General features: G+C 41.4%; 2 protein-coding genes across 12 annotated transcripts in view; one reads left to right on the plus strand and one right to left on the minus strand.

Moving 5' to 3' along the window:
* LOC122204688 (centromere protein P) overlaps nucleotides 1-19,845 on the plus strand; it is a 243,079-nt gene that overhangs the window by 137,733 nt on the left and 85,501 nt on the right. The gene's annotated exons all lie outside the window — the stretch shown is intronic.
* The window catches only part of ECM2 (extracellular matrix protein 2), a 33,133-nt gene continuing 27,166 nt past the window's right edge, over nucleotides 13,879-19,845 (minus strand). For all 4 annotated transcript variants that reach the window (XM_042912258.1, XM_042912256.1, XM_042912257.1 and 1 more), the window contains one exon: nucleotides 13,879-15,013. In XM_042912258.1, coding sequence (XP_042768192.1) covers nucleotides 14,845-15,013 — 169 coding nt within the window. In that variant the 3' untranslated portion in view covers nucleotides 13,879-14,844. The remainder of the gene's footprint in view (nucleotides 15,014-19,845) is intronic.

Consider the following 19,845-nt stretch of genomic DNA (forward strand, 5'->3'; position numbering starts at 1 on the left):
CTCCGCCCGTGTCCACACGTGGGCCCCGGCCCTGCCTCCTCTCGAGAGAGCGGAGCGCTCCCTGCAGCGCCGCTCGTCTAACGGTGCAGCAGCGCCTCTCCCGCTTGTCCCCACCGCGGGCCGGGCCCTTTCTTCCTCCAGCACCTCACTTTCATCTTCCGTCCAAGGGCCCGGGAGTGGTGCCGGGGACCAATGTCCCTGGTCCTGCAGACGCTGCCCCCACCTGGAAGGAGGCCCGCAGACACCGTGTGGGAAGGAGCTGCGGAGCCTCTCCACGGCCTTGCCGGCCGTCGCTCCAGATACAGCAGTGGGCCTCCTCTGGCCCACGGCGTCGTGAGGAGGGAGCCCGCCGCTTGGGGTCCTGTAGGGTCCTATGCAGGGGACCTCCTGTTTTTCGGCACTTTTGTTGGTTATCTTTAAAAAAAAATTTAACGTTTATTTATTTTTGAGACAGAAAGGCAATGTGAGCGGGAGAGGGGCAGAGAGAGGGAGACACAGACTCTGAAGCAGGCTCCAGACTGAGCTGTCAACACAGAGCCTGATGCAGGGGTCGAACTTGCAAATGGAGAGATCGTGACCTGAGCCGAAGTTGGAGCTTAACTGGCTGAGCCACCCAGGCGCCTCTCGGTTCTGCTATTTTATGAACAGAAAGACTGATTTACACACAAAAAAACTTCATAGATTTCTTGCATAGCCCAATATATTCCAACCATGGTGAAAATAAAAATGGATTGCTTAAGCCACACTTGGCGTCTGATTTAGAAGACCCCTTCCCCTAGCCTCCTCCTAGTGTGGAAGTGGAGAGCAGGGGTCACTGTCCAAACACAGAAGAACCAGAAGGGCCTTGGGAATCACCTCCTGCAAATTAGGAATGAAGTGGGTGGGAAGAGAGTGTCTGTGGCCTCATAAGACGCCTTCCCAAGCTCAGCAATCACTAGGCGGTCGGGCTGTGCAATGTCTGTCCCAGGGCATTTGGCGCTCCATGCCTGCTGAGTGCCATCGAGAGGATCGTGGAGCCCCTCGCGTGGCCCATCGCTCCTTCCACCGGATGGTGTACGTGCTGTGAAGAAGCGCAGGAGGGAGTTGTGGGGAAGCCCCAAGGCATGTGAGGGGCTTGCCTGGCAAGGACGGTTGTGGGAAAGTTCTGGGCTGTCAGACTCGGTAGTGTAAACAGTGCATGCTCTTCCTGCATAACCTGGAGGTCATGTAGGGGAGGCACTCAGGGCAGACTGGGCTCTGTGGTTTGTGACTAACTACTTACACTGCAGGTCATGACCCGTGGACAGTATTCATCCTGCAGATGTGTTTTGTTTGGAGCATATGGTATTTTTAAAAAACAGGAAATTTTATGTCGAAGTCCGAATTTATAGCATATCCCAAGAAGTCAGCCTGACAAAGCTGGCCCTGGCGTCCTGTGCGGTTGCAGCGAATGGCTGAGCTGGTGGCAGCAGCCTCCTTCCCGTGGGCTCCCGGTCCCTGGTTCCAGGCTGCCCTCCCTGCTCTGCCCGCAGTGCTGGTGAGCTTCTGCCCTCAGCCCAGTGGAGGGTTCGCTCCAAAAATGAGTTAATGACATAAATTGTCATTTAAAATGAATTGACATGAATTTATGAAGACTGAAAGACTTAGGACAGTAAGTTTATAGTATTGTGTGGGTGTCATGTATTTTTAAATAATGCCTCAAAAGTTAGTTTGCTTTGAGGATGGGTACAAGTAATAGTTTTATTTTAAATAAACTTTCTAGCTCTTTCCACTGAGAACACCTGAAGGCTCACAATCTGACTTCCAGATCTGTGTTTCTAAGAACCATTTCCCACTAGAAGGACCAACGCTCCTGGGGGAACTGACGAGTAACAGGTTGGGGCCAGAGGAGGCGCGAGATGTGCCAGAAACCTCTCATACCAGTCAGCAGCAGAGTGCGCAGAAGTCACCATGGATGTGGACGGAATGCGGCAGCCAGTGTGAGGTTATAATGTGAGCACCTTACAAAGAACAAGGGTGGCAGTGGAGTATAGCGTGTCAAATGCAAAATCCTTTTTGTGGTAACAGAGGAAAGAGAATCAAAAGGGACAGGGCTTTTCCTGTAGAAGGATGCCAGCTGAGCCGTCCAGAAGGGACCAGAGCTGGAGAGTTACCATCTACGGATACTTCCGGTGTGCTGATTGAGGCAAAGGTAGTCAGTGGAAGCTCAGACCACTAAGTAGAGGGTCACTGAATGGCAAAATATTCAGAGACCCAAAAGCTTACCTTATAGATGATTGCTAGTGACCAGAGGAAGAATGTACCACCTGAACCAAACGTCTCAGCATCACCAGTAATAGGCTAGCCACCATTTTGTGCTTCCTGATACGTTGCAAAAGGAAGTATGTGACATCACCTACATGGGATTCTTGCCAGGCATGTTTTACCAAATCTAATCAGACAAATGCAAATTAGGGGACGTTTTGCAAGATAGCTGTCTGGGGCCCTTCCGAACAATGAAGATTGAGACTCTCCTAAGGTCTCACGGGAGACATAGACTGTCATTTAAAATTAATTGATATGAATTCATGAAAACTGAAAGACTTATGGCAGTAAGTTTATAATATCGTGTGGGTGTCACATATTTTTAAATGCCTCAGAAGTCAGTTTGCTTTGAGGAATGGTTACAAGTAACAGTTTTAAATAAACCTTCTGAGACTGAAGGAGTGCGCGTGTAAACTCTAATTCACACACACTGCCTCTTAGGGCATTGTCGGGACATGCCAAAATGCGTGAACATGGGGAAACCCGAATATGGGCTGTATGGGAGACAGTACTGAGTCAGTTCCATTTCCTGGGTTTGGTGATGTGAGCACATGTGATTGTCGTGCCACAGGCTCATCAGGCCTGTCCATGTTCTCAGGAGTCCCCTCCTCAAGTCCCGGTGACGGTGCTGTGACACTTGCAGCCTGCACACGGATGGTCCAGCTGGACAAATGTGGACACAGGAGGGGGGAAGAGATGAAATGAACAGACAAAATGACAATTGGTGAATGTAGGTGAAGCATGTGGAGATCTTCACTGTATACTTTCAACTTTTCTGTGGCTTTTAAAAATATTGCTAAATAATTGGGGGGGGGGGAGGGGAACATGTTTTGTCTTAATTTTAACTGATTTGTCCTTACCTCTACTGAAATTTTTACATGTAAAGCTTTAAGTTAATTAAGCTGTTACCCTAGGGTTTCTTAACCAGGGGTTATGAATCCCTGGAGGAGTGGGGAAGGCTGTATGAATCTCTTGATACATGTAAAGTGTTAGTAGATGAGTGTTTTTCTACACAGAGGCCCATCGTATCCTCTTAGGGGTCCATCCTTCAAATAATTAAGAACTATTTCCCTAGAGTTAGTATTTCAGATATTATAAACTTGGTAATTGTGAACATAATTCTCAACTTATGGAAAACAAATCAACCTTTAGCACATTCCAACTTCTGAAAAGATTTGCTTCTATCAGTTGATAGTTTAATGTAAGTTTATTTGACCACAGAGACTCTGTTACTTAGAAACACACCATGACATTTCAATAGCATGATGCATTCCTTTTGTGTTCCAAACTAATACGTGTTCAGTGCAATCACATGTTATTTTTAATACAGTCTGCTTTCCCTTGTGTGGATTCACATTCTTCACATTTTGTGTAAAGGAAAAAATATGCTCAACTCAAAGTTTTGATTGTATCCATTTTCATGTAGAGAGAGAAAATGCGACTTCAAAGAAGAAATACTCATGCCTTTATTTTTCAGTTGTGTAATCACTAAGGCCTATTTAAGAGTTAGAAACATTCACTTCTTTGCAAAAAACAGTGTGTGACAGAACCAGATTCCACCGTGGTTTACAGCCCCCACTCTTGCTGTTCGACATGTCAAGGCAGAGACATGTGAGTAACATGTAAGAATGTGCTGAAGCATTCAGGCATGTGAGCTCACGTGTGTGCTCACACACGCCTGCCCTGTTGACTATAGACCCCAGTTCCTCTGAAGATCCTCTACAGAGGGTCTGTTGGACCAGGTTCAGTCGGGGCTGTTATTCACAGGGACAGTCATGAAATTCACTCCCCAGAAGAACCATCTGCCCAGGGCCTCTGCACCCAGCTGAGGGACGGGAAGGCCAAGGCTTGCAGGCAGACTCTTACTCTGTCCTTACAGACCCACTCCTGGGTCATCTCTGAGGTCAGAATCTTAACTGCTGGACAGGTTTATTGATCACATACTCTTACAGTTTGGCTGGCTATTTTAAATAGGTTTTTCCTCATTTCAGGTGTTCTAAGTAATCACAGTGAGTTACATTTATAAGTCAGACTTAACTCTTCTTTCTTATAATCAAGATTTTTTTCAAGTCATTCTCTAAATTACTCCGTCTGTGATGAGAAGTAGTTTGGACTCTGTGCAGAGTCCAACACTCGCTGTGTGTTTATGGAGACTCCAGCTGAGCACACCCTATGCTGGTGTCTGTATGATGCTGTTCTGTACGATGGGTGTGAGCAGAGGCTCCCAGCGTCCCTCTGGAGCCTAGCCCTCAACAGAGCATTTGCTGACCCCTTGCCCAGAGTAAGATGCCCACTCCTTTTCCCACTGTATTTCACAATCTAAGGAATCGGTTACCTTGAGTAATTAATGTCTGCTATATTAAGAGGCCAGGCAGCCTTGAGCAAGTCACTGAACCTCTGTGCCTGCTGGTCTCATGACACCTACCAGTGAAGGAACGGATGCTCAGCTTCTCTGATGTCTAACCTGCGCCTAGCGTGGCAATGGATGGCACCTCATTTAACCTTCCCAGCAGCTTTGGGAAGTAGATGTTGTTCCCCGCAATTTCACGGGTGAGGAGACTGGAAATCAGAGTCTGAGTAACAGGATCAAGTCCACAGCTCATAAGGACTCCAGGTCAGAACCACAGTACTTGTTCTGGATTTTCAACTACAAGGAACAGACCTCATGGTAGAGTAGACTTCTGGGTTTGCACGCCCTGGAGTCATCTTGTATAGTTTAGAGCTGGCCAGAAACTTCTGTTTTCATGGGTACTTTTAATATTTTTGAATTTTAAGTTGACTGAGGATCTGAATTACTTTCAACTGTGGACAGAAGAATAGTTCAGTCATCTTCAGTCTGTAAGTACATCTCCTATGAGGAAACTTTCTGTTTTCTAAATAAAGGAGGAGGCGGAATAGATGTCATAAAGGGTTTTAACCGCCCTTTGAGGTTTCACTGAAACAGCAGAATTTGAGTGGCTCCTCGTTGTATGTCGGCGTCCACGAACCTAGTAATTCATGGTATGTTTAAATGATGGCTTTAGAAAACATAGTCAATGTTGTTATTATGCAGAACAATCAGTTGGTTACTAAGTATTACCAGTTGTCAAAGCATGACTTGGTTGTTTATAAAATACTCTGTTTTCTCATGTCTGTGTCAGAAAATGTTAATGATATAAATTATTCCTTATTAATTTTAGGACCCTATATAAATTTTTTTTCATTTCAGTTTCTCATTTTTCCTTTAAAAGTCCTTAAATTTGGGCGCACCTGGGTGGCTCAGTTGATTAAGTTTCTGGCTCTTGACCTCAGCTCAAGTCTTGCTCTCTGGGTCATGAGTTCAAGCCCTTTGTTGTGCTCCACGTTCAGCGTGAAGCCTATTTAAAAAAAAAAAAAAAAGAAGTCCTTAAGTTTTGCAGATTCCTTTCTGTTTTGTTTAGGAGTAGTATCAGTAGCAACTTTGGAGAGCTCATGAGCTGATCGGTGTAGACCTGGGGTCTGCAGTCAGTTGAGCACCAACTTTCTGCACAGGATGCAAGGATCTAAGAAATGACCTGTCTCTCTGTTCTTCTGGTTTTACAGTCTTATTAGAGAAACACGATATGCCCTCTGTCCATCAGCGGTGCAGCACCTCATATGCAATAAATAATCAGTGCACACCTAAGTCACAGTACCACATCTGTCACCAGGGTGGTGCCATGTATCCTGAGGGCCAGGTGAGGGGGGCACTTTGCACAGAGCCAGGCTCCTGGGTGCATCTTGTCTTGTGCCCCAGAAGCTCTGTGTGGCCAGACCACACGGCTCAGCTTGGATGGAGACTGGCCATGGACTTGGCTCCTTTGCTCCCTCGACATTGGGAGCTGCACTCACTAGGGTTCAGCTCCCCTGCCCTCTTCCTCTCATACCCCTCAAAATTGTCCTTGCCTATGGACTCTTTGCCTTCCCACTCCCCCCATCCTCCTGCCCGAAATCTTTCATGACCCCCAAATTCAGCATATTCTTGCCCAAACTGTCCCTTCTTTGTCAGCCTGTCAGCAGCATTCCTGAGGCATAAGCAGTTCTCTTTGGCTCCCTTCTCATTGTGTCCTGGACGAGGCTTTGTCACAGTTTTCCTCCTGTCACCTGTACTGGCTGCAACAGCCCCTGCGGTGCTGGCTCACATCCCTTTCCGACACCTCACTGCTCCTCATGTAAGTCTGGTCTCCCGCTGAGCTTTTCCGACCTGTACTCATCCCCTCTGCTTGGCTGACTCACATCCTGTATCAGGGCCCCTCAAGTCTAATGCTCTTTCCTCCTCTGAATTTGGTACCATTTACCACCCATATTCTACCACAGGCTTTCTTTGTTACCCCTGATCTAAATTGAAATTTGTCAGTTCAGGGGCACCTGAGTGGCTCAGTTGGTCGAGCATCCAACTGTTAATTTCAGCTCAAGTCACAATCCCAGGGTCATGGGATTGAGCCCCACATCGAGCTCCATGCTGACAGCATAGAGCCTGCTTGGGATTCTGTCTCTCATTCTCTCTGTCTCTCTGTCTGTCTGTCTTTCTCTGTCCCCCCACCCCCAAAAATAAACATTTTTTTAAAAAGTAAAATAAATTTGCCAATTCAGGCAAATCATATTTGCCTACAGCAGCACACAATACTACACTGAATGCAGTATATGCCACCAGTAAATCTTTGGGGTTTTATCCTTTAGCTATCTATATACCCAGTCATCTGTGGCTTAAATCTTCACATACTTACCAAATCTAAAGTTATCTTAAACAAGCATTATGATTTATTAACACTTCTCAATGAATTTAAAGGTTTATGCTACATACTACTGAACAGTTATTGGAATAATCACATTTTTATGTGCGAGCGGGCTAATCACCCTGACCTCACTTCTCTTGGAGGTGTCCAGGTGGACCAGAGGGCACTGTGCAAAGGCAGATTTCAGCTAGCACTGTGGGTAGTTTTTTTTCATGTTTTTTTAAATTGAAGTATAATTAGCATGCAGTATTATATTGGTTTCAAATGTGCAATGTCATGGTTCAACATTCAATACATTATTCATTGCTCATCACGATCAATGTATTCTTAATCCCCTTTGCCTATTTCACCCATCCTCCCCGCACCTCCCCTCTGGCAACCACCACTTTGTTCTCTGTATTTAAGAGTCTGTTTTTTTGTCTCTTTTTTTCTTTCTTTGTCTGTTTCTTAAATTCCACATATGGAATTGTACGATATTTTTCTGACCTGTTTCACCTAGCATTACACCCTGTAGGTCTGTCCGTGTTGTTGCAAATGGCAGGATTTCATTCTTTCTTTGGCTGAGTAATACTCCATTGAATATATATATACACCACATCTTCTTCATCCATTCATCAGTTGATGGACACCTGGGCTGCTTCCATCTTGTGGCTATTGTAAATAATGCTGCAGTAAAGATAGGGATGCATATATCTTTTCAAATTAGTGTTCTCATTTTCTTTGGGTAAATACCTAGTAGTGGAATTACTGGATCATATGGTATTTCTCAGGTTTTTTTGGTTTTTGTTTTTGTTTTGTTTTGGGTACCTCTGTATTACATTGTTTTCCACCAGTGGCTGCACCAATGTGCATTCCCACCAATAGTGCTTGGGGGCTCCTTTTTCTCCACATTCTCACCCAACACTTGTTATTTCTTGTCTTTCTTGATTCTAACCATTCTGACAGGTATGAGGTGATATCTTTTTGTGGTTTTGATTTGTATTTCCCTGATAATTAGTGATGTTGAGCACCTTTTCATGTATCTGTTGGCCATCTGTATGTCTTCTTTGAAAAGATAATCTATTCAGATCCTCTGCCCATTATAATCAGATTATTTATTTTTTTGGTATTGCATTGTGTCTTTTATATATTTTGGATATCAATCCCTTATCATATATATCATTTGCAAATGTTTTCTGCCATTCAGTGGTTTGCCCTTTTGCTTTGTTGATGGTTTCCTACACTGTGCAAAAGCTTTCATTTTGACATAGTCCCAATAGTTTGATTTTGCCTTTGTTTCCCTTGCTAAAGGAGACATATCTAGAAAAATGTTTCTACAATTGATGTCAAAGAAATTACTGCCTATGTTTTCTTCTAGGAGTTTTATGGTTTCAGGTCTCACATTTAGGTTTTTAATTTATTTTGTGTTTATTTTGTGTATTAGATATAAGAAAGTAGTCCAGTTTCATTCTTTTTTATGTGGCTGTTCAGTTTTCTCAACACCATTTGTTGAAGAGATTCTCATTTCCCTGTTGTTGTATATTGTCTCTTTTGTTGTTTATTAATTGATCATATAAGGTTGGATTTATTTCTGGGCTCTATATTCTGTTCTTTTGATCAATATGTCTCTTTTTGTGCCAGTACCTTACTGTTTGGAGTACTATAGCTTTGTTGTAGATCTTCAAATCTGGAATTGTAATACCACCAGCTTTGTTCTTTCTCAAGATTACTTTGACTGTTCAGGATCTTTTGTGGTTCCATACAAATTTTAGGATTATTCTAGTTCTATGAAAAAATGTTATTGATGTTTTGATAGAGATTACATTGAATCTGTAGACTGCTTTGACAGTATTAGTTCTTCCAAGCCATTGACATGGAATATCCTTCCATTTGTTTGTGTTGACTTCAGTTTCTCTCATTAGTGTTTTATAGTTTTTGGAGTACGGGTTTTTTTACCTTCTTGGTTAAATTTATTCCTAGATATTTTATTTTTGGTACAATTGTAAATGGGATTGTTTTCTTAATTTCTCTTTCTACTGCTTCATTATTAATGTTTAAGAATGCAACCAGTTTCTGTATATTAATTTTGTATGCTGTGACTTTACTGAAGTTCTTTATCAGTTATAGTAGTTTTGTGGTGGAGTCTTTAGGGTTTTCTATATATAGTTACATGACATCTAAAAATAGTGAAATTTTTACTTCTTCCTTACTAATTTAGATGCCTTTTATTCCTTTTTCTTGTCTGATTGCTGTGGCAAGGACTTCCAATACTATGTTGAATAAAAGTAGTGACAGTGAACATCCTTGTCTTATTCCCAACCTTAGAGGGAAGGCTTTCAATTTTTCCCTATTGAGTGTGATATTGGCTGTGGGTTTTTCATATAAGGCCTTTATTATATTGAGGTATGTTCTTTCTAAACCTGATTTGTTGAGGGGTTTTATCATGAATAAATGTTGTACTTTGTCAAATGCTTTTTCTGCATCTGTTGAGAGGATCATAGGGTTCTTATCCTTTCTCTTCTTTACGTGACATATCATATTGATTGCTTTGAAATGTTGAACCACCCTTGCATCCCTGGATTAAATCCCACTTGATTATGATGAATTATTTTTTTTAGTGTATTGTTGGATTTACTTTGCTAATATTTTGAGGATTTTTTTTAATCTCTCAGTATATAATTTCCTAATAACAGTAGGGAATTTTAACACCCCACTTACATCAATGGACAGATCATCCAGACCAAAAATCAGCAAAGAAACAGTTGCTTTGAATGACACATTGGACCAGATGGATCTAACAGATATATTCAGAACAGTCCATCCAAAACCAGTAGAATACACATTGTTTTCAAGTGCACATGGAACATTCTCCAGAATAGACGAATCACAAGAAAAAATCTGGAAAGAGCACAAATACGTGGAAGCTAAATAACATGCTGCTAACCAACAAACAGGTCAAGCAAGAAATCAAAGAGGAAGTTAAAAAATACATGGAGACAAATGAAAATGAAAACACAAAGGTCCAAAATCTTTGGGATGTGGCAAAAGCTGTTCTAAATACAAGCCTACCTCAAGAAGCAAGAAAAATTTCAAACAACCTAACCTTACACTGCAGTGTAAGGAGCTAGAAAAAGAACAACAAAGAAAATCCAAAGTCAGCAGAAGGAAGGAAATAATAAAGATCAGAGCAGAAATAAATGATATAGAAACTAAAAAGCAATAGAATAGATCAATGAAACCAGAAGTTGGTTCTTTGAAAAGGCAAACAAAATTAATAAATCTTTTGGCAGACTCATCAAGAAAAAAGGAGGTAGGACTCAAAATCAGAAATGAAGGAGGAGAAATAACAACCAACACCACAGAAACACAAAGGATTATAAGAGAATATTATAAAAAATTATATGCCAAAAAATTGGACAACCCAGAAGAAGTGGATAAAAGCCATATAACCTCCCAAAACTCAATCAGGAAGAAATAGAAAATTTGAACACACCAGTTACTAGCAATGGAATTGAATCGGTAATCAGTGAACTCCCAGCTATAAATAAAAGTCCAGGACCAGATAGCTTCACGGGGGAATTCACCAAACATTTATTTTTAATTTTTTTTTAATGTTTGTTTATTTTGAGAGAGAGAGCTGGGGAGGGGCAGGGAGAGAAGGAGAGAAAGAATCCCAAGCAGGCTCCACACCATCAGCACAGAGCCCAACACAGGGCTTAAACTCACGAACTGCAAGATCATGACCTGAGCCAAAATCAAGTCAGACACTTAACTGACTGAGCCACCCAGGTGCCCCAAGATTTAAAGAAGAGATAATACCTATTCTTCTCAAACTATTCCCCCTCCAAAAAAATACATAAAAGAGGAAGGAAAACTTCCACATACATTCTAGGAGGCCAGTAATACCCTGATACCAAAACCAGATAAAGACACCACACACAAAAAAATGTTTTTCTTTTTTTTGCATGTTAGTGAAAGCAGTCATGATGACTCCACCACAAAACTACTATAACTGATAAACAACTTCAGTAAAGTCACAGCATACAAAATTAATATACAGAAACTGGTTGCATTCTTAAACATTAATAATGAAGCAGTAGAAAGAGAAATTAAGAAAACAATCCCATTTACAATTGTGCCAAAAATAAAATATCTAGGAATAAGTTTAACCAAGAAGGTAAAAAAACCCGTACTCCAAAAACTATAAAACACTAGTGAGAGAAACTGAAGTCAACACAAACAAATGGAAGGATGTTCCATGAGGCTGACTCCTACAGTGATGTGTGGAGTCATCCGGCAGTGCAAGCCTGCAGAGAGATGGTTGGATCTTGCTCACCCCTGCTGGCGGCACCTGCCACGCCAGGTGCCCAGTGCCCAGCGCCCACTCCGGTGTCCAGACTTCCCACTCGTTGGACTTCAGCTGGAAGATGCAGAGTAAGTCCAGGCTCAGCCACGTACCCGCTGTGCTTCCTAGTGGCACCCACCCACCCTTGTCGCAGTATCCTGACCTGCCTGCTGCCCAGGGAGTCACAGGTTGTGGTGGGGACAGAGGATGTGGGCCTGTCTGTGCTCCCTCCAGAACACGTGCTCAGCTGGCTGCCCTCCGGGGTGTTTCAGGTCAGAGGTCAGCAGCCTTTGGTTGTTGCAGAGCTGCTCACTACCACACTGCCCCAGTGCGCTGGAGCTGTGGAGGAACAGCTGTGCCAGCTAGATCTCCTTGCCCAGCACACGGGGAGCTTGGCTGCATCCAGGCACCTGAGAAACCTTTCCTCAGGCCAAGGCTCTCCAGCCATGTGTTCTCAGAGTGTAGGGGAGCTGGGCAGAGGGTTAGGGAAGGACCAGGGACTTTGATGCATGTTCTTTGTGAATCTTAAAACTTGGTTTGTGATTCAGATGGTGCCTGTCCATTGGTTCTAAGAAAAGCGGGGTGTGGAGGGGAAGCAGCCAATCTCTCCGAAGTTAGCAAAACTGCTTGTCTGAAGGAGAGTCTGTGCACTTCTTCAGGGACATTTCCACCCCAGGGTGCCATGAACCCCTGATGAGCCATGCTTGAAATCCACTCATCTGTTCCAGACACATTATGTCATAATTGAATCAAGCGATCCCAGACAAGTGAAGTGAGTGTACAGTTGAATCATTGGAGATCAAGGTGGGCACCCATGTGTCCTGATTCCTGGTGTAGTTATTTCCTTATAATCCCAGGCTATATGTGTCTTTCACCATGTCATATCTTTAGTTCTTTTTGTAATAATTTTAAGCCAAATCCCAAAATTAATAATATAGTTAGCATTCCTTGTATGTATGTGCACACACCTTTAATATTTTTAGATCATAGCTACGCCAGGACTTTTTCAGTGTACATATGTGTTAGTAATTACAGCATATTTCTGAAGCCAAGCAGAACATCTGTTTGTTTTTAACATTATATCGTGAAGGACATTTATCACTTTTTTTTTTAATGGAATTAAAATTTCCTATCCAGGACATGATGAAATTTCAAGGCTGAACATGTTCATTGCTAGACATATTTTATATTTTAAGTGGTAAAATCAGAAATAAAAGTGACTTCCAACTTAAAAGTAAAGCTTCCATCAGTCAGTCTGATTTTCAGCCTTCCTAGAGAATCTGTTCCGTCGAGGTGTTCCAGTTGCACAGTGGGCTCTTACTGTGTGCCTGGGCCTCGTGGCACTCCAGGGCTGGCCGGGGGGGGGGGGGGGGGGGGGGGGGGAGGGGGGGAGGAGGAGGAGCAGCATCCCACCGTGACTCATGGGACCCGCACACTCCTGGGCCCAGGCAGAGGGAGCTGAGGACCCTAGCATGCTTCACCACCGCCCCACCTTTTCTGCTGACCTCATCGCACCTTATCTCCCCAACCACACCGTGTGTTCCCAGAGAGTAGAGCAGAGAGTAGAGACCTGTCCATTCTGTTTATTCCTGGTTCTCTAGAACAGCGTCTGGAACACAGAGTAAAGTCAGTGAGAAATAAGTGCAGGAAGGCACAGTGTCCGTCTGTGTTGTTCCAGGGTGCACATTCTGCTGACTCACCTTAAACTTTGCTCCCTAGACTGCCTTCAACAGGTTCTGTCAGTGCATTCATGTTCACGCAGCAAGAAGTATTAAAGGTTCTTGTTAAAGGAGTGAATAACTGTATATTCTTATTTTTACCTGTCTCCTCCATTCAACTTGGCCAGTTTAAATTAGTAATGCTCCTACTTTCCTAAACTGGTTATAAGTCCCAACTTTTTGTTCCCTAAGATTCTGCTTCTGCTCTTAGCCACCTGGCTTAAGCCTCTGCCCTTGGTTCTAACAGTCTTCATCATACTATTATTCTTGTTCATGTTATAATCTCAAAATCCTAGCTACTATGAGAGGGTACCTAGAAAGAAGGGCTCAGAAATAAAATTAGCTTGGGATGCCTGGCTGGCAGTGGGTGGAGCCTGTGACTCTTGATCTCGGGGTTGTAAGTTCGAGCCCCACATTGGTTGTGAAGATTACTTAATAATTTTTTTTAAGAAGGAAATAAAATTGGCTTGAATAGGATATATCAAACTCATATCTGAGAAAGTTAGGAAATAGCTTTGGTGAATATGCTGGTGGCTGTCAATTTTATATAAAAGGTAGGTAGTAAGTACACTCACCTGTGTACCACATTTCCTGGATATTTTTCATTCCTCTCTGGTTCTCATGACAGCCCTCTAAGTGGGACCAGAAGCTCCCCCAGGTAGCAAAACCACTATTGAAAGATTAGGTCACTAAAGTTTGAAAAGTTAGAGTAACCTGAATATGAGTTCCTAGACACAAAGCTGAGAGCAGCAAAAGAAGTCAGCACAGTTTCTGTATGTGTCCTTTATAAATTGTTCCAGAAATAACAGACAAAAGATCATTACATAATAAAAATTTTAATACCATATGGTTTTGGCAGGTTCTAGTACATAGTAAATACTAATAGCTTTATGTTAAATTGAACTGAATAAAAGTATACTTTTGAGCACATTGAAAGAAGGTAGTTGCTAACAGTAACCATTGGAGCAAAAATTTTCAAAAATGCATGCCTTAGGGTTTATATTTACAAGGTGTAGTCAAGGACAATGAACATATTTTAAGCAAAGTCCACTACTTTCCATAAGATCTTTTGATCTTGAATAAAGAACAATGAGGGTGATCTTAAAATATTGTTTAATTTTTTAAACTGACACAGAAATTTTAGATTTTGTACTAAAGTTTCAAAAATAGTGTAGAACTCACATATGCCCTTCTCCCAGCTTCCTCTAATGTTAATAAGCAGTATATAACAATACTACAGTCCTCAAAACCAGGAAATTAACATGACAGGAGTGTTTTAATTTTACACATGTGATTAAAAAAGGAACTAAGCAAACCCAATCACTAAATATATTTATACCAATAATTGTAGCATAGGATCTTATAGAAAATACTAAATTATTTTAACAGTAGGATAATAAACAGAACATTAATTTGTAAGTTCCACCTATTTTTTTTTTCCTGCCATGCACTTCTTGGTCTCGAACCATAACACATGTATTTTTTAAAGGGACTTAGAGCCTAGCCTAAAGCAATTTTCAGGTCGGTTGTAAAGGACATTCTTATTTTGCTCCAGATTTTCCCAGTCTAACTCAGCAGCGAGTAAGATCCTGTTCTCTTGAGGAAAGTTGCAGGAGGGGGCTTTTTTCTAGAGTGTGAAGCTGCACTTCCACTAAGACTGCTGGAAAACTAAACTCAGGGTGTGTTTTGGTTGTTTCTCTGTGGGCTGGGTCTCACTTATTGATGACAGATGCTACTACAACAAATACAGGAGTGTGGTTTGTAAGTGATGAACAAAAACTTGGAATTATGTGACATTTTGTGGTTTAAGAACTATACTTGAATATGATCTTATGCATGAAAATGCATAGGATGATATTTCTCTTGTTTTAATATAATTGTTTTCAAGATGAAGGTGTTCCAGGGTTGAATCGCCATCTTCTTCAGCATTGCAGATTTGTTCTGGAAGAATGTTCCTGAGGAGAAATAGATGTACAAGCCATAAATGGTCCAAGTAGTATTGAGCTTTATGTAACTTAGTTAAATTTCACATTTTTAAAAAAGTTTTGGTGCTCTTCCTTTTCAAGTACCAGAGAGTATATAACATGGTTGAAGATAGAATATAAGTGAATTTTAGCAAAAAGTGTAAAGGAACATCAGGGGGACAGGTGAGAGAATTTCCTAAAATACTTTTATTTTCCTAAAAAATTGTTTTAAGGAAACAAAAAGGCAAATTCATTCGTTTCCAGAATTTGAGTTCTGTATGTCAAAAAGAGCTGGTGTAAAAATATTGAATTTGAGGGTCAAATGAGTTTCCATTTATTATCACGAGTGTTCATGGTACTTGCAGTCTCGTGTTTCTTAACTCAGCCCACAACTTTAGTCTTTGTGGCCACATTTAAAGACATAATGAATCTATTAATATGAGTCTTGGCCTTGACTGTCGTATCTAGTGGATGGATCTTTATGATCAAAGCTATCCTTGCATTTTTTATCTCAAACTTGCTGGTGCTCTTGTTGAAGATACTGAGTGTTCAACAAAAAGAAATGTCAGTGGTATGTGGAAGTCAGGCCAACTGTTTATATGAACTACTTACACACTTGTTGAAATTCTGCCCTTTATTTCAGCCTGGTTTTCTTCGTGTCAGTACTAACATTGACCCCTATTCTGTGGACAAGTGTTTCGTTTCATGAAGGTACAAAGGAATGCACACAAAATGACAAATGCTGTTAGAGCCTCTCTTAAATGATAGCTTTGAAATTTGAGGACATTCCTTCAGGATGTCTGTCAGAAAGGAAAATGAGCCTTAGAAAAGACGTTAACTTAGTTGATAGAATTATTTGAGGAAAATCATCTTGTGAAGAATCATCTCACTTCTGTGAGAAGAACTTTGTGTTGCTCAAGGGTCACTCATTATCGCTAGGTTTGGCAGATGAGTTGGTTGTTGTCTTTGATAACTTGGCAAAAATTAAGCTGGAAGTTAGGAGATCAATTCTGGTATTAAAGAGTTAGTTTCACATTGTTGTATTGTTGGGCTCAGCCAGGACCCCAGGGGCTATTTGATAATTCTGGGGTGTTTATCACAAATCCATTTTCACTACCCAGGTTATGCTTTTGTCTATGTGCCAGTGGTTCCAATGACTAATGCTGGGTATACAGCAAAAAAATGGCATAGTTTTTATAAGGAGTTCTTAATCATTTTGAAGAACAACAATTCTTAAAATTTTTAGGGAAGTAATGTGCAGTCTAATTAAATGATTTCCAAATTACATTTGCTTAATTGTTTTTCTTTAAAATTTTTTTTTAATATTTACTTATTTTTGAGAGAGAAAGAGACAGAGTACAAGCAGGGGAGGGGCAGAGAGAGAGGGAGACACAGAATCTGAAGCAGGCTCCAGGCTCTGAGCTGTTAGCACATCTGACAGCCGAAGTCGGACATACAACCTACTGAGCCACTGAGGCTCCCCAATTTTTAAAAAATAAAGTAAAATTGGATCTTTTTCTTATACGCTAGAAAAAATTTTAAATACATCAAAGATCTAAATGTGAAAACTGAAGAACTAGTATACCCTAGGAGCAGGGGAAAAAAAAAATCCCCTTGTGACTCAAAAATCAGAAGCACTAAAAGAAAAGATTAATAAAGCGACTACAGGTGTTTTAAAAATGCAAAGTTAAAAGACAAATGGCAAACTAGGAGAAAGCTTTTGCAACTTATATCACAGATATAGGGCCAGTGGACAGAGACCTCCTAAAAACCCCTGCAGAAAAAGGAGAAGTGAGGGAAATGCCCTGGTAACCAGCCCACCAGAGAAAAAATGAAATGACATAAACATGAAGAGATGCTTAGTTTCATTCATGACAAGAGAAATGCACGTTGAAAGTATCTGGCACAGCACTGTCACTTACCAGATTTGCCTCACATAAAAAAAAAAAAATTCAGAAGCTCATCAACATGGTCTGATAATGGGGCTGTGCAGGATCACACGGTACTGGAGGGAATTCAGAGCAGGACAGCCCCGGTAGCGGGGGGCGGGGATTGGCAGTACCTAGCAGGGTCACGTGCATTTTGCCCGGTCACTCAGCAGTCTCCCTTCTAGGAGCCTATCCCAGAGTTAGTCTGGAAAAATATAAAAGGCTGTCCAAAGTTACGTATTATGGCATTCTTTGTAGTAATAAAAGAATGGAAACAATTAGATGTCTATCAATAAGGAACTGGTTAAATAAAATTTCCACATAATAGAATACTGGTCTGTATTCTATTGTAAAAAGAATGAGGAAATTCTCCATATATTGATGAAGAGTCATAGTAAGGCTATACTGATAATTATAAAAAGTACCACTCGAGGGACGCCTGGGTGGCTCACTCAGTTAAGTGTCCGACTTCAGCTCAGGTCATGATTTTGTGGTTCATGAATTTGAGCCCCGCATCGGGCTCTGTGCTGACAACTCAGAGCCTGGAGCCTGTTTGGGATTCTCTCTCTCTCTGCCCTTCCCCACTCTGTGCTCTGTCTGTCTTCTCTCTCTCTCTCAAAAATAAGACATTAAAAAAAGAAAGTACCACTCACTGTCAAGGCACCTGGGTGGCTCAGTCGGTTAGGCGCCTGACTTCGGCTCAGGTCGTGATCTCACAGTTCGTGGGTTCGAGCCCCGTGTCAGGCTCTGTGCTGACAGCTCGGAGCCTGGAGCCTGCTTCGGATTCTGTGTCTCCCTCTCTCTCTGCCCCTCCCCCACTCATGCTCTGTCTCTCTCCTTCTCTCACAAATGGATAAAAGCGTTTAAACAAAATTAAAAGAGAAAAAAGAAAAATCTTTCTGGTAATGATTTGTATAGTAATTATGGGAGGGTAGGGAATATGTGTATGTATGTATACTTATATTTGCAAAAAAATACTGAAAGGAAAAACCACAAATTAATTTAAAAAAATTAATAAGCAGAATGATGGAATGCAGCATAAGGTACAGGCATAGAAGGACTTCTCTTAACATACCTTGTTATACAGTTTTGACTTTGGAATTATATAAATGTTTAACATAGTAAAAATCATTAATCAAATAGAAAATAGTAATTCCCTGAAACCAAAAACAAACCAAAGACCTTATTTGAATATTAAGTTGTTGACATATTGTTACAAAGTAGGCCACAATATTTCAGCTACACATCCTTTGTGGAACATATTCTAAAAGCAAATAGAGCTCCCCAAAACACTGTATACTTAACTCAGTATTTTTGTGCTTGTAGTAATGGTATTCTTATTTCGAAACTATTGTTTGTATATTGTAAGATAATGACTTAGTTAACATTGTTGAGAACCTAGGTTCTCAGTATAAGATAAACAAATTTAAAACAAAAGGAATACTCTATATGGTTAAATTTGAATTGGGAACACCAGTATGAACTCCTGTTCTTTTTCTTTACAAAACACATATTTCCTGGCAGTTTACTGCAAGCCTTAAAACAGTAACAACACTTTAGAAAAGACAGTGCCTGGTCCCCAGCCTGGGGCATGTGGATGCTGCTCCCATTGAGGGGGCTTGGACCTCTCTGGGAGAAGGCTGTCACCGGTGCGTGGCAGGGGGAGGAGAGTGCTGCCCGGGTCAGCAGAGGCCTCTCCAAGGACACGGAGCCAGCTCTGAGCGCTACCTCTGGCCAAGGAGTGGAGTTTAAGAACAATAATTACAGTTGATGAAAGCATTCTGAATATATAAAACCATGAGTTCATATTGGTTCTCCAGAGAAAGAGAGAAAGCGAAAAACAAAAAAACACAAACACTTAGGCACCGACTTCTTTTTTTTCCTGAGACAGCTGGAAATATATTTTAATATGTTTTATAGTCCTTTCCATTCATATTTAATACATGTATCGTTTTTTTCCAGTTCTGTAAAAATAGAATTAACATACAACATGATAGTTGAAGGTATAAGACATGATTTGGCATTTGTAGATACTGCAGAATGATTGCATGTTAAGTTTAGGTAACATCTGTCAGCTCACATGGTTAGAAATTTTTAGCCAGCCTCTTGCTCTGATTGGACATTTCAGGGGAAGAACGGAGCATTCATCTTACCCCTCTGAGTAACAAAGTGGCCCTGGTTGATAAGAGTTCCAGCTGACAAATGTGGGAAGGATAACACACATGGGGCTCAGCAGTTTGTTACCCTTAAAGAAATAAGAGGTTCAAGCAACAATCATCTGTGAATGAAACCAATGGTTCAGAGGTGGAGGAGAAAGGTATTAATCAAGATGTCAGGCTGGAAGGGGGACAGACATGTGCTTTATGACGCAAATAGAAAGCACAGAGCACAGCTATGAAGTACTCTAGCCAAACTGTTTTTAACTGAATCTTATAAAGCCTTCCCCACTCCCACCTCTCTCTCCAGTACTGTTATACACCCTTGACTCTTTCCCTCTTTTGTTTTTGGGAGTTTGTGTTTGGAATTTTAGAGACAGAGAAAAGAGGAAGGGGTAGAATCTTCAGGGACAAGACCCCATCTCAAGGATCAGCCTTTGGCTGCACTACCGCAGCATTCCAGATGAATCCTTGAGACCTTCATGCTTTCCAGGCAGATAGGAAATTGTGTCCCCAGAAGTGAGAGAGGCTGCCACTCAGTAATTTTTTTCAGAATTTTTCCTTCAGGAAGAATCTAGATAGAATCAGTTTAGATTCTAATCAGATTAGAATGTTTTAAATTTCATATGGGGGTAGGAGCAGCACTGTAATATCCCATCTTGAAGCCTCACTTCAACCCACCCCTTAGGTTCTCAGTATTAGGTAATAATGTTCCATTCTAAAGGTTTTTACCATGGAA

This window comes from Panthera leo, chromosome D4 (genome assembly GCF_018350215.1).
Source record: "Panthera leo isolate Ple1 chromosome D4, P.leo_Ple1_pat1.1, whole genome shotgun sequence".
Taxonomy (NCBI): domain Eukaryota; kingdom Metazoa; phylum Chordata; class Mammalia; order Carnivora; family Felidae; genus Panthera; species Panthera leo.